The sequence below is a fragment of the Molossus molossus genome, unplaced genomic scaffold, assembly GCF_014108415.1.
Source record: "Molossus molossus isolate mMolMol1 unplaced genomic scaffold, mMolMol1.p scaffold_m16_p_6, whole genome shotgun sequence".
NCBI classification, from domain to species: Eukaryota; Metazoa; Chordata; class Mammalia; order Chiroptera; family Molossidae; genus Molossus; species Molossus molossus.
This window is the reverse complement of record NW_023425399.1, coordinates 99,842,309-99,857,097: the sequence shown is the minus strand read 5'-3', so window position 1 is coordinate 99,857,097 and position 14,789 is coordinate 99,842,309. Positions and strand designations below refer to the sequence as shown.

At 36.1% G+C, this 14,789-nt stretch overlaps 1 protein-coding gene across 2 annotated transcripts in view; it reads right to left on the bottom strand.

The window, feature by feature from the left end:
* Window positions 1–14,789, bottom strand: part of ME2 (malic enzyme 2) — a 57,229-nt gene that overhangs the window by 16,365 nt on the left and 26,075 nt on the right. The window contains exons 1-8 of one of the 2 annotated variants that reach the window (XM_036245551.1): window positions 11,243–11,470; window positions 9,815–9,964; window positions 7,566–7,641; window positions 6,289–6,450; window positions 5,886–5,989; window positions 2,867–2,976; window positions 2,688–2,785; window positions 2,264–2,377 (exon numbers count right to left, since the gene is read on the bottom strand). In XM_036245551.1, coding sequence (XP_036101444.1) covers window positions 2,264–2,377; window positions 2,688–2,785; window positions 2,867–2,976; window positions 5,886–5,989; window positions 6,289–6,450; window positions 7,566–7,641; window positions 9,815–9,964; window positions 11,243–11,367 — 939 coding nt within the window. In that variant the 5' untranslated portion in view covers window positions 11,368–11,470. Of the gene's footprint in view, window positions 1–2,263; window positions 2,378–2,687; window positions 2,786–2,866; window positions 2,977–5,885; window positions 5,990–6,288; window positions 6,451–7,565; window positions 7,642–9,814; window positions 9,965–11,242; window positions 11,471–14,789 lie in introns of those variants that run through there. The other variant, XM_036245550.1, reaches the window with a different exon arrangement.

The window sequence follows — 14,789 nt, the reverse complement described above, 5'->3', positions numbered from 1 at the left end:
ATCTTCTAATTCTATCTTCATAGTATCCACAAACCCAAGTATAAAACATAAATCAAATCTCCTTATAACCAGAAACTTTGTAATCCTTCTCAAAATCTCATTTACTCTGTGAAGTCTTCCTAAATTCATTATGGCATAAAGTGCTACAATCCCTTTTCTGGGCTTGATGCATTAAGGAATTCAGAATTTTTCATATTTTATAAATGTATTATGGCAATATGTGAAATATTACACATACCTCCCAATGGGTACCTCACAACTGGACAAAACTTATGAAAATTCACACCAAGTACAAAAGGTTGAGACTACAAGTAGCCTCTACGGTTTTGCTGCCAGGTAAGTTCAGGTCAGTCAGATCTGTTACAAAATGTATTTCAGAAAAAACTTTGGGATTTCAGAGCTTTTAGAATTTCAGAATTGCACTTGGACTACTAAGAGTTCATTAACAAGAGCAAGGAATTCTGGTTCAAGATGGCTGAAGGAACATGCTTTCCTCTCCAAATCCCCAGTCAAAAACTATATAAAGCAATTCCTTAGTAGTGTCACAGGAGAGGGACCAGTGACAAATGAGAACAACAATTTAAAGCAGGCAAAACATTGGACGAAAAACTAACCAGGCTGAGAAATCCATATTCTTATTTTAGCAAAAGAGAAGACATCCCCTACAAAGGTGAACTTTTCCATCAGAGCTCCAATATAACCCCAGATAAAACCAGCAAGGGCTGGGAAAAGCTGCGCACCATCATACGTTGGCTGGGAAGTTAACTAAAGGACTGAAATACAGCCTCACCAGACCAAGGCTCTCAGAATAATGGCTTCTTATGCTTGTCTGCAGGTGGTTCAACAGGAAAGTCTCAAAAAGGAGGGCAGTGTTTTGGGTCACCAGGAGAGACTAGAAGCTTAAAATCTGTAGGTCAAGCTACTTATAGACTAACAGGAAAATCCACTCTGCACCTGCAGATGAACAGGGGGCTAACTAATACTGTATTCATTCTAGACATGACTTATTACAAACATGATAAGCACAAATTTGACCAACATCACAAAAAGAAACACCAATCTATTGTGCACCAGTAAAAATACATATCCTCTCACCAGCCATCTAAATGTATGTCTTATATACCTTGCATCTTATATACAAACAAATACGGCAGAAATAGGTTACGTGAGAGGGAACGCAGTCAAATTTTTAAGAGCACAGGCTTCACAGGCTACTTGAGTATGAATCCTAATTCCATCACTTATAAGCTGATGACCTTGAAAGAGTCACCTGACCTTTATAAAGCTCAGTTTCCTCACTTGTAAAATTCCATAGGGTTTTTGAGAAGATTAAATGAAATAAAAAATGTAAAGTTTTAGCACAATGTCCTATATATTTTAAACAACTATTTTAAATTATGTATAAATGAAGCACTCAAGATTTTTTACTCACACACTTTAATTTTCCATTTTATCTTTTGATAAAATGTACCAATAGAATATTGGAATATTGGTACTAATTAAGAAGAAAAGATTGCAGAACTGTAGCAAAATTCATTGAGATAAGCTTGTTCCAAAGATGTAAATGACAAGTAACTGCTGTTATCATTATACAAGGCAAAACTACAACAGCACTGTGTACAGGGATAGGTTAAATTATGAAACAGTTTGCCTACATTTCAATGTGTTACAGAGTATAAGCTCTAAGGCATTTCTGAAGCTAATAAAATGACAATCAATGCTAGGAAGGAAGGCATGTCCAAAGGACACTAACTCAATCTGAGATAGAAGTTCTTGTTGTTCATGAATTGGCCTTAAGAATATGTGCCTTTTTCTGGGAAAAGGATCCATAGATTTCTATTAGATTGCTAAGGGGATTATGATCACCAAAGGGTTAATAAATTTTTGCTCAAATGTCAGATGTCCTGCTAACTATTTAATTAGAATATTCTGAGTTCCAATTAAAAACCTAGTCTTAGAAGGGGTAAGTACAATATTATTTGCATGATTATTTGATCCCTTAAGAGTCAGAGATCGAAGCAAGAAATAAATCTGGTGCCGAACATAGAGATTATGATTTGAATATGAAGCAAGAGTCTTTATAAAAGACAACAATTTTTAGACTGGAGGATTTCTGTTAAGAACTGTTGTAAGGTCCCCAACTAGTGCAATCTGGATAGTCCAGTGAGACACAAAGTTTTAAAAATCGGTAACATTTTTAAAATTAAACTAAAATATCATTATAACAACATTCTTCTGGTTCTTCAAATTTTAAATACTTTACCTTAAATAATAAACCAAACTTGTCAAGCATCCAAATTTTCTTTTGTGCCTCTTCTTCTGAGAGGCCACTTTCCACCATAGCCATAACTATAAGATTTGCAATTCCAAGAGCAGCCTGTCCAACAGAAAAAAATGTAAAAAGTAAAGACTAGAGTATAATGCAATGCGTGATTACTTTATATATTATTATTATTATTATATGTTAAGAGGAATATTTGGTTTATTCTTCCCTTACAAACCACACAAAAGTTGACTCTTTGTTGATATTCTCTAAGCATATTTTAAATCACCTATTTTACAATAGAAATCCTGAATTACAAGATTTCCCTATCTATCTCAACAAAAGCATAAGCTCTTTATGTCCCATTTTCCAATTCTAAAGAAGAATGTTGGTTTTAAAGTCAAAATAGCTTACGAAAACTTACCTCTCCTGCTCCAAGAAATAAGATTTTGTGTTCTGAGAGTGATTTGCCAATAACTTTTTGTGCAGCAAGAAGACCTGCGAGAGCTACTGCAGCTGTCCCTGCAAGAAAAAAAAAAAGGTCACATAAAAAAGGGTTTTAAAAGTAGAAATTAAAATCCTAAACTTCTCTTTTTGCTTTACCTTGAATATCATCATTGAAGGTACAGTATTTTTCTCGATATTTTCTCAAGAACCTGAATGCATTATGATTTCCAAAGTCTTCAAACTGAATAAGTGTGTTCCGTCCATATCTAAAAAACAGCAAAATCCATAATTGTTGTGTTGAAAAACCGCTACTAAACAGCTTTCCGGTCTAATATTCCTTATGAGAGCATTAAAAAAATAATATATTGTTAGTTCATTTAAGGCCTTCTGGCAATTTTCAGAGTCTGTGAAAGACTAGACTCAAAATGTAGAAATCGATTTCTCATTCCAAAAAATGTACAGGGTGCTTAAAATGAATGTAGTACCATGGTGCATGTATGGGACATCAATCTGCATAAACTATTTCCAAGTGCCTAGGAGGGTGCCCAGCACATATAAGCACTAAGTAACTTTCTAAAAATAAGAGATTTTGTCTCAGTCTCAAAAAGTATATATTGGTTATGTATATTCCCATTACATTAGCAGTTAAACAGCAACACAGGAAGTATATAAATAAAAGGTTAAAAAATAAGTGCCATATGAGTTCATGGGCATTCAGAAAGTTCATGGGCATTCAGAAAAATATGTCAATCATCTTGGTGAGTGAGATAATAAGGAACGATTTGAAAAGGATTTAGGACTTTATTTAGTCCCTGAAAGAACAACAAAAGAGATAAGAGGTAGGAAGCAAGATGTATTTTGGTGACCCTAGATTTTCAACAGTTTGGCTACATATTTCAGGGTTTATATGAAAAGATAAGGGAGAGCCCTGGCCAGTTTGGCTCAGCGGTTAGAGTGTCGGCCTGCGGTCTGGAGAGACCCGGGTTCGGTTCCCGCTAAGGGCACGTACTTCGGTTGCACTTTGCCCCCGGCCCTGGTTGGTCATGCGGGTGGCAGCCACTCGATGTGTCCCTTCACGTCGATGTTTCTGTCTGTCTCTCCCTTCCTCTCTCTCCCTCCCACTCTATCTGTACAAAAAATGGAAAAATATCCTTGGGTGAGGATAAAAAAAATAAAAATAAATAAAAAAAAAAGATAAGGGAGAAACTGGTTAAGGTCAGTGGGGCCAGATAAGGGAGAATCTGGAATGCCATCTTAGGGAATCGGGACTTTATTCAGTATCTGGTGTAGAATCACTGAAGGCTTCGGAGAAGAATTCATGTACGACTCCCCTGAGGAAGCACAGACTGCTGTGGGGGGAGATGAGAAAGGCAGGAGAAGCAGCTAGGAGGCTACTAGGGCATGACGACAAAAAGACCTGAAGCGAGCTACAGGAAGTAACAGGGACAATTATGAGACATTAGAATAAACAAACAGAATTTGACGACGAGGGCCAACTGGGATGGAAGGAAGAAGTTTGTGAAAACATCAAGGCAACCTGGATCACTAAGAAGGTACCATTTGATTGTCTAAGGTAGAAAAGTGGGGGAGATGGCAATTTCTACAATGATGAAAAGTTTGGTTTTGGATATGCCAATTTCGACTCTGAAAAGCAGTTCATTTTTTAATATATTCTATGTACCAGTAATTTATTATTATTATTACTATTTTTTCTTTATTAATTTTTAGAGAGGAAGGAAGAGGGAGAGAGAGATAGAAACATCGATGAGAGAGAACACTGACTGGCCGCCTCCTGCACGCCCTCCCACTGGGAATTGGGCCCACAACCTGGGCATGTGCCCTGACCAGGAATCAAACTGGCAACCTCTTAGTGCATGGGTCAACACTCAACTACGGAGCCACACTGGCCGGGCTACTATTATTTTTTTAAATATGTTTTTATTGATTTTTTAGAGAGAGAGGAAGAGAGGGAGAGAGAAAAAGAAACATCGATTTGAGAGAGAAATATCGATCAACTGCCTCCTGCACGCCCCCTTACTGGGTATTGGAGCCTGTAACCTGGGCAAGTACCCTGACCGGGAATCGAACGGGGACCTCTCAGTCCATAGGATGATGCTCATAGGATGACACTCAATCTACTAAGCTACACTGGCCAGACAATGTACCATTAATATAAAAGGTAGGGCAGGGCTAGGTTATAAAAGTAAAGAGTTTGGACTTTGTCATAAAAGTAAAAAGTTTAGACTTTACCCTATGTCAATAGAAAACCAATTAGAGATTTCAAACAAAAGAATAACATAATGAAGTACACATTTAAAAATAATTAATCTGGTTATAATGTAGAGATGAACTGGAAAGGAGAGAAAGGTTTAGAAAAATCCAGAAGAGAGATGAGAATCTGCAGAAAGCCTGTGGCAATGGAAAAGAGATCTATTTTGGAAGCATTTAAGTGGTACTACCAATTGGATTTGAGGACTGGAAAGGGAGAAAGAGTCAAAGATAACACCAAGATCAAAGGTTTGGCAATAGGGTGAAGGTTACTGCCATTAATAGAGGCTAAATACACAGATCAGCATTTTGGGAAGGGAAGGAGTTGTTTTGGACATGAATATGAAAGAGCAACAGGATGTCTGGATGGAGAATTACAGGTGTTAGGTATACAGGCCTCAGAGGGAGATGGGACTACACAGATGGGTTTTTATGGAAGTAGGAGTCACATGCCTAAGGATCACAGCTTACATGATTCAAAAAACAAAAATGTGAGCAAGAACCAGTGAAGATGACTAAAGGAAGAAAAAGGTGGGTGAAAGACCAAGTTGAGAAAATCTTAGTAGTTAAGAGAAGAGAGAATTTTGAGGGCGTAGGATTGGAAAACCTGGTCAGATGCTGCAGACAGATGGAGAAAGAGGAGGACCAAATGGTCAGCAAATTTAAAACATCAAAGTGACACAAGAGTTTCACTGGAATGATGGAAGTGAGCCTGGATGCCGGACAACTCAGGAAAGCAAGGCAGAGTAGGTGGGGCAGAACAATATCAGCACATCTGATCAGCAGGAAAGAACTCAAAATTTAAAATCCTACATATCTTCCTAAGAGATAAAGGAACAAATCAAAACTGATTTATTTTTTTCTTTAATTAAAGATGCTTTTATATACTCAAACTTTAAAAAAATACCTGTCAGTAATGGCCTTCATAAACTCATCAATCAGATCATCATAACGTTGTGATCGATCTCTTTTCTGATATAAGCCCATGTAAAATGGATCTTTTAACAGTGCCTATAAAATAGACCAAATGCAAAAATAAAATTGTTACATAACCAATTTAAATATATTCTTTAAAACAAAAATTGCAAGATAAATTACTAATATAGTTTTTTAAACCTTATTGCTCTACTTCAACTTTTAATAAGATAATTTACTATTACTTGTATGTATATTAAAAGCTGAGCTTAAGACAAAGAGTAACATCTAATCGCAAAAATTTCCCTTCTTATATTATCTTCAAAAGAGGAATGTAATAAAACATACTTTTTAATATGAAAGAAGGATCAGAGGAGGAAAATGGTTTTACTCACTGGATTATCAGTTCCTACGTCAATACACACAGGCAGGCATCTGTCAGGTCGTATCCCTGCACAAGCTGTATACAAACAAAGTTTTCCTACTGGAATTCCCATTCCATAGACACCCAGATCTCCAAGACCCAGAATTCTCTCTCCATCAGTCACCACAACAGCCTTAATTACAAAAAAAAAAAAAAAATTCAATTAATTAAAAGTTGTTAAAAATGGGACATTAAAGAAAAGTATTTTAAAAAGATTTTCTTGATATTTTTACACGCATTTTTAAAAATAAAATTGCTTCCTGACTAACTTCCAAAGTAAACCAACCAAGCATACTTAAAATTCTAGTATTTGTAGAATCTAGACACCAAAAAGAGAATTAATTAGATTTAATTTCCTGTCTTTAGTTTAGGAACAGACTGCTTCTGACTGGAGGATCAACTAAACATCTTCACAAAGATAAACGGGGAGTGGAGAACAAACATCTGATAAAGAGATTAACCATAAGAGCACAGTAAGAGTTTAGAAATAAACAATATAATACTCCAATATAATAACCTAGGCCAAACAAGACAAACCTTAGCAATGATGAAAGAGAAAAAGATCTAGAATAACAAATATATATACCTATAAGGTTTTAAGATAATACTGTGAGATTAATTATCTGATCAAATTTTTTTCTAGATCATTAGAATTACTGATTATTCAAAGATTTTTGTGAGGAAGATGTAATAAACACAAGATTACTGAACGTACTGAACACTAAAGCCTAACAGAAGATGTTAAGTCAGATTTTATTTTATGAGAGGCAGCCAGACTGACCAATGTTTGCTAAATTTGAAACTTTAAGAGTTTTATATTTGCTTAAGGATCTAAATCTATCTTAGATTCAGAAGGAAAAAGGCATAATAAATCTTCCCCACTGCTCACCAAATAAAAGTTTTTGTCATTTTAATGATATAGTATTATTAATTGGTTAATATTAAGTAAAATATAAAATATTAATACTAACTGAAATAGAAATCTAGAGAAGGCAGAAGACACCACTGGTACTGACAGTGAGCAAGCTCACCTTGTGTACTAGCTCTAATTTCTTTCCCAAAGTTGAACTTTACACCAGTAACCCATTTTGTAGTTATTACTATCATGATCTCCTCAGAGCACTAAATCTGCATGTATGTAAATGCAAAATAAATCAGAACAACAATGAAAAAATGTTCTTTGAAATTTAGAGGTAACTTACAAGGAAAGAAATAACATTGTGAAAAGGAAGGTTGTGCTATTAGTACCTTAACATGATTTTCTGGCCAGTTATCCACAATTGATCTAACATGACCTCTGTCTGAGATTGAAATAAATAATCCCCTGCAACAGAACAAAAACACCTTTGCATTTCACAACAGTTTTTTGTTTTTTTCTAAGTTTTGTTCATAATTGGAATATTTAGATATTTTAATAAAACAATAAGACACAGTATAATTTCAAAATAGATTTAGCTAAGTCACACTGGTTTATTTTCAAACATTTTCATCTACTTCAAACTGCAACTGCATTGCTCACATAGTAGTTGCAACAAAGATTATTATTAAATGATGTGACCATTTTTTGGAAGAAGAAAGGTATCCACATACCATTTTCAAATAAACCCAATGAGCCTCCAGTAAAAAGCAATATAAATATAAACCACCAATGCAGAAGAGCATAACAAGGCCAAATAAACTGCTAAAACTTACTGAAACTGAAAAATTAAAATTTGGAACAGTAAAGAAGAGAACTACAGTAGTTTCACATAAAAGATGTCATCCTATAGGTATTAGGAAAAAGTGAAAAGTTATTTCAAACATACAGTATACTGCTATCCAACTGAGATAATTAATCCAGATTTCAAAAAAGGAAGAGAGGAAGGAAAGAAGGAAGAAAGGGAGGAAGAAAGGAAGGAAAGAAAGGAAGGAAAATAAAAACAAAACATAGGTTTTACAGAATAGGTCAGGCAGAGATGAGGGCCAACAGGTCCCCAAGTGTCTTCAAACTGATTCTTACCTCTAAGCTTCTCACTGGTATCTTAACTTTGGCATTACTATTCTAGCTCAAACCAATTTAGTTAAACAGTTTTTTGACCATAAATGCATAATAGACTCATCTGATGAGCTTTTTAAAAATGCCCCATAGATTCTGATTTGACTGGCCTGGAGTTTAGATCAGATTTACTGACCATCTTCTATGTGAAAAACAAACAAAAAACCACTGCAGCAGTACACTACATAAATGATACACCGTATCTGCCCTCGCCCAAAAACCACATTCTTTATGTTTCACGTCTGTTCTCAACTCTGGGTACATGTCAGAATCACACCAGAAGCTTTTACGAAAACCAACACTTAGAACTCCAAACTAACTGAGTCAGGATCTTCACAGGTGGCCCAGGCATCAGTACTTTTTATGTTTCTCTTTGTCCTTTAATCTGGATTGAGAACCTCTGTTCTACATAAAAAAGAAACCAAGAAAGAGCTGAACAGTTGGATAATGTCACAGAAATGTTTCAGACACATTAACTGATGGAGCACATGGGATAGATCAGACAGTGTTCTCAAAGTGTCTTCCAGGGAATACCTGCAACACCACCACCAATGATGTTCATTAAATCTAGACCTCCAGACCTTTCTCTTTTTCATCGGAAGCTTGGGAATGAACAGGAGAGAAAAGTTGGCTGGGATCAACAGGTTAGGTGAGCCCCACAGGTGTTCCATATGCACATTAATGTTTTAAAGCCACTAGGCTAGATGAGGAGAGATTGAAGATAAATGCTATCATACATTGTTTGAATTTCTACATTTGTGTCAATTTGCAAGTAAAACATGGGAATTATATAAAGATTGAGAAAAATGGTAGATTAGAAGTAAAAATAGCATTTTCATAATGCATTTATACATTTACAAATAGTTGTCAGTCCTATCAGTTTCCTCATCTGATCTTTTCAGCAGCTCTTTCATAGGTACTGGTATTTTATGATGAGAAAACAGATTTAAAGGGATAAAGTAACTTATTCAAAGTCTTGAGTCAATGCCCATTCCAGTCTCTTCCCACTTGAAACATTTGGAGGTGCAAGAACTATGTGAAATTAAAATTTATAAAAGTTCATAAAAACAACAAACAACAGAAATGAAAGCTGACCAAAAATGAGAATCAATCTCTTAATTTGGCCAGATTGTCAAAACCATTAATGATAATTCTTGAGAATCTGCTACCAGGAGAAAAAAAAGAGTACTTTTTCTTTTGGTACAAAAACGTACAGTTCCTGTAACAATAATAATTTAAAGAAAGTTAAGAAAGAATGATGCTATTTTTACAAAAATAAAATATATGAAGGTGCTGGGTTTTTATGAACCCCTTTTTGTCCAAATTAAGCTTTTGTGAGGTAGGAAATGTGGTTGAGATAAGACTACCACAAATAAAATAGATATGTAATAAGTATCACGGAGTGATATTTTTCCCATGTACTAATTATCTTCAAATATATTTTTTTAAAAATAAGCCTTACTTAGGTCTTCTAAAGATGTGTCCATATTGGGAGCAGGCAAGACCAACTGTTGGTGTATATACAATTGGCAACAAATTTTCGATATCATCTTGCAGTATTCTGTAAAACAACTTCTCATTTCTTTCTTGTATTCCCATTATATAGATGTACCTGAAATAAGCATAGTAAATAATATCGACATGAGCCAGTATTACATTCAAAGTTTTGTTCTTTGAAAGTAAAATGTAACCATCTAAAATTGAGGACCACCCACATCCTGAAAAGCAAAACCCTAATTTATCATTATTTAACTCCTAGAGTAAAAACAAACAAAAATTAAAATGTATTTAAGTGATAGGTGATCATCATCATGATTAACATAATAACAACAGAAACAACTGCTAATTTTTACTGAGCCCTTAGTGAGGAAATGCAAAAATTACCATGAAGAACCCAACCTTAAGGAAATAATCTTCAAAGTGACTGACATTTAAATAAGGAAACAAAACAAAGTGGCACTCATTCAGATATTTCCTAAATACTATGTGCCAGGCACTATTCTAAACTCCAGGGATGTAAGAAGCAACTTCTTCCTCATGGAGTTTAAACATTATAAGGTCTATGAAGAACACAAAAGTAGCACAACAGAGACAATGATCAATTCATAAATACATACATAATGGCTTTTCAAGAATAAAGTTTATAAAACGGAAATGTTGGCTTGGATTAAAGCCAACATTTCCGTTTTTTATATATATATAAATAATATATATATATAACAGACACATTATTCTTTTCCCCAAACATGATTCTCCTACTGTTATCATATCAACAAATGGGCATTGCAGAGTCCATTCTTGATTTCTTTCTCTCCCACCCTCCCCAATCCCAATCTAGTAAATCATCAAGTTCTAAAGTCTATCTGCTAAGTATCTTTCAAATATATCTACTTCCTTCCTCCACCCCACCCAGTCCAAGGCACAACCATTTCTCACCGAGGCTATCATGAGAACTTTCTAACTAGTCTTTATACATGCAATCTATTCTTGTGCCCTAATCTATTCTTCTCTTAAAATCATAACTCTGAGCCCTGGCCAGTGTGGCTCAGTTGGTTGAGCATCATCCCATGCACCAAGAAGTCACAGGTTCAATTCCAGTTCAGGGCACATGCCCAGGTTGTGGTCTTGATTCCTAGTAAGGGGTGTGCAGGAGGAAGCAGATCGATATTACGCTCTTATTGATGATTCTATCTATCTCCCCCTTTCCCTTCCTTTCTCTAAAATCAATAAAAACATATTAAAAACAACTCTGACCATTTCTATTCTCCTTGAATCACTTCCAATCACCAGTTAAATAGGCTTATGCTCCTAAAATAGTTATCAAGACCTCGTTTCACCCTTGTCTTCATAATAAATTTACTTCAGTTCCTCAGTGCATCACAACTCTTACCTTGGGGTTGGTACTGATGAGGCACCCTTTGCCCGGAACACCCTATGCTCCTGCACACACAGTCCTATACTCATGCTCTCCGAAAGCAGCTCAGGGTGGAATGCTCTCTGGGTTCTTCTGCCCATTACCAATTCCTACCACATGTACAGGTATGTTAGGTTTCCTGCTTCCAGGTCCCATAACATCCTACTCCTCTTCTGTAACTCTCACTCCACTCCCTGACTTTCCGTCTTCCCTCCAGCCTAGACAAGATCATGAGTTAGGAACTATTACCTTATATACTTCCACAATTCCAGGAACTAACAAAGTACGTAGAATACAACTGATGTGCCAATATTCAGTAAATAAACAAGGAGAATGATTCTATTTAGAAGAGGAATAACAAGCATGCTCTTTCTCTCTCTTGAGCATGCCGTGCCTTTCCCCACCCCCTGCTTTCCCCAGGGCAACCTCCCTCTTTGGAGCACACCTACCCCCTTCCTCTTCTTTCCCCAGGTGCGTTCTCTCTGCCTTTCTTTTTCCTAAGGTCCAAGGGACCTTCTTTTGCCTCTGTTAACTCCTTTTCTGAGCTCATGCAGCCCATCTGGCTTACCTTTTCTATGCATGTGACTTTCAAAATAAACTTTCTTTTATAATTTGAGATCCTTGCAGACGAGGGAGAGGGAGAGGGAGAGGAAGGAGGAGAAGAAGGTTTTCTATATAGCTACCACAGGCAGAAATAATACCAATAGGTAGAAATTAAAGGGAAGGAGATTTCTCTTCAACATAGGGAAGAAAACTAACAATTAAGATTGAAAAGCTTTATGAAACAAATGTTAAGGAAAGAACAGATGATCTAACAGGCATGTGACAGACAGAAAGTTGGACCATTCCTGGATCTCCTTAATATTATCACTTTCGCTTTCATTTCACTTTAGTCACTCTCCTGAGTACCTCACATTGGATCCTGTGTCCTCAGTGAGGATTGTTATAGCTCAGAGATCTTGAACGCCATTATTTCACTCTGTGATCCTCTACCCTTTGACTCGATATACAGTGTCTTACTTCAATTCAGTTCTTCGAGAGTTCTCTAGCTCCATGGCCACTTCATTTTTTCCTATGCTGTTAGCCCCCTTCTGACTTCTCTTCTTTCCCCACTCTGGAGCCCATAATCAAGTCTCATTCTGAACAAATCTCTTACCATAATTATTATTTAGAAACAACGCTCCCCCCCACCCCCGTCTTTATCACTGCACTACTCTTCCTCAGTGTCTGTCTTTTCTACCTGTGAACTCCCTGAAGGCAAGAACTGGAATTTTTCAATTTTATATTTTCACAGCTTAGAACAGTGCCTGGCACATAACAGCCCTGAATTAATATTAGCTGAATGAATTAATGTAGCATCCCTGTCAGCCCAGCAGACCCCAAACCTAAAACAATGTTACATTTCTCCTTTTCTGTGGAAAAATAACATTGCTGGGAAGAATGACAGTAATATAAACAAGATCATGCCACTAGGCCTTCAGGGCCAACTCTCCTCTCATCCCTTTAACCTGTTCTTGTTCACCTTCACCTTGTGGGTAAATTGGCTCTTCCAAATATTTATCATTCTCCTTCACCAGCTCTCTTACAATGTTAGCCCTCTAAATCTTAACCACGACCTTCATGTTCAACATCATAAAAAAAAAATCAAGGTCATCAGGTATGATAAGATCCCACAACCTGTGCTCCATCACCTGTGTAGTTTATCCTTACTTATTCCTGTACTCTTTGCTCTAGCCTCAGAGAATGAGCTCTTCCTTTTTCCCTTCTTCAAGGCCAGCCTTTCTACCTCTGCACTTGACCCTAAGCCCTTTTCCTTTCTGTGGGGTCTTGTTCCATCAATTACACTTTCTCCTGGGCTCATTATATTCACACAGTGTGTTCAACTTCCTTCCAGCCTGAAATATACACACCTAAACTTGAGTCCTGCTTTACTTACTGTTCAAGACAAGTAATAAAAGGTGTTGGAGAGTTTGTGGAGAAAAAGTAACCCTCATACACTGCTGATGGGATTGTAAATTGGTACAGCTGCTATGAGAACAGTAAGTTCTCCCTCTTACCTAAACTCCTTGAAAGAGTCTGCCACTTCTTCCCCTCCCATTCATTTCCCAATTTATTACAGTCTCCTATTTGCCCCATCACAAAGAAATCACCAATAATCAATAATCTCCTATACTTAACAAACCCAAGAGATATACAATACAAGGTGGGGCAAAAGTAGGTTTACAGCTGTTCATATGGAAAATAATACAATAATAAATACAAGAATAAAGTGTTTTGCATACTCAAAACAGTAAACCTACTTTTAGCCCACCCTATATTTTTTAATTTTTATCAAATTTATTGTGGTGACATTAGTTAATAAAATTACACAGGTTTCAAGTGTACAATTTAATAACAAACCATCGGTATATTGCAGCGTATGTTCACCACTCAAACTCAAATTTCCTTGTCACCTTATATTGGACCCACTTTGCCCTTCCCATATTCCCCAACCTCTCTTTCCCTCTGGTAACCACTATACCATTTTCTGTATCTACGAGTTTTTGTTTGTTTGTTTGTTTGTTTGTTTGTCTTGTTTGTTCTTATGTTGCTTTCAGTTTTATAGCCCACATGAGTGAAATCATATGGTTCCTGACCTTTTCTGTCTGACTTATTTTGCTTTCTTAGCATAATATTCTCAAAATCCACCCATGCTGTCACAAATGGCAGTATTTTATCATTTTTTGGCTCAGTAATATTCTACTGTATATATGTACTACATCTGCTTTATACAATCATCTAGCAAAAACACTTCAGTTATGTCCATGTCTTGGCCACCATGAATAATGCTGCGATGCACATAAATGAGTACATATATCTTTATGAAAGTTTCAAACTTTGGAGTTAAAAGGATTGCTGGAGCATATGGTCATTCTACTCTTAATTTTTTTTTGAGAACCCTTCTTACAGTTTTCATAGCGGCTGTACCAATTTACAATCCCATCAGCAGTTTATGAGGGTTACTTTTTCTCCACAAACTCTCCAACACTTGTTTTTACTTGTCTTGTTGAATAGCAATTCTAACAGGTATGAGTTGGTACCTCATTGTGGTTTTTTGATTTGTATTTCCTAATAGTAAGTAAAGTTGAGCATCTTTTCATATATCTGTTGGACATTTCTATGTCTTCTTGAGAGAAGTTTCTGCCCATTTTTAATTAGTTTGTTTTTCTTTGTTGTTGAATTGTAGGAGTTTTTAAAATATACTTTGGAATATTAACACTTTATCATAGGTGTTTGCAAACATCTTCTCCCATTCAGTTGTCTTTCTGTTTTGTTGATGGGTTTATTTTGCTGTGCAGCTTTTTAGTTTGATATAGTCCCATTCATTTATTTTGCTTTTATTGCCCCTGCCTTTGAGGTCAAGTTCATAAAATCCTCCCTAAAACCAAAGTCTATAAGTTTAGTGCCTATGTTTTCTTCTATGTATTTTATTGTCTCAGGTCTTATATTTAAGTTTTTGGTTCATTTTTCCGTATGGTGCCAA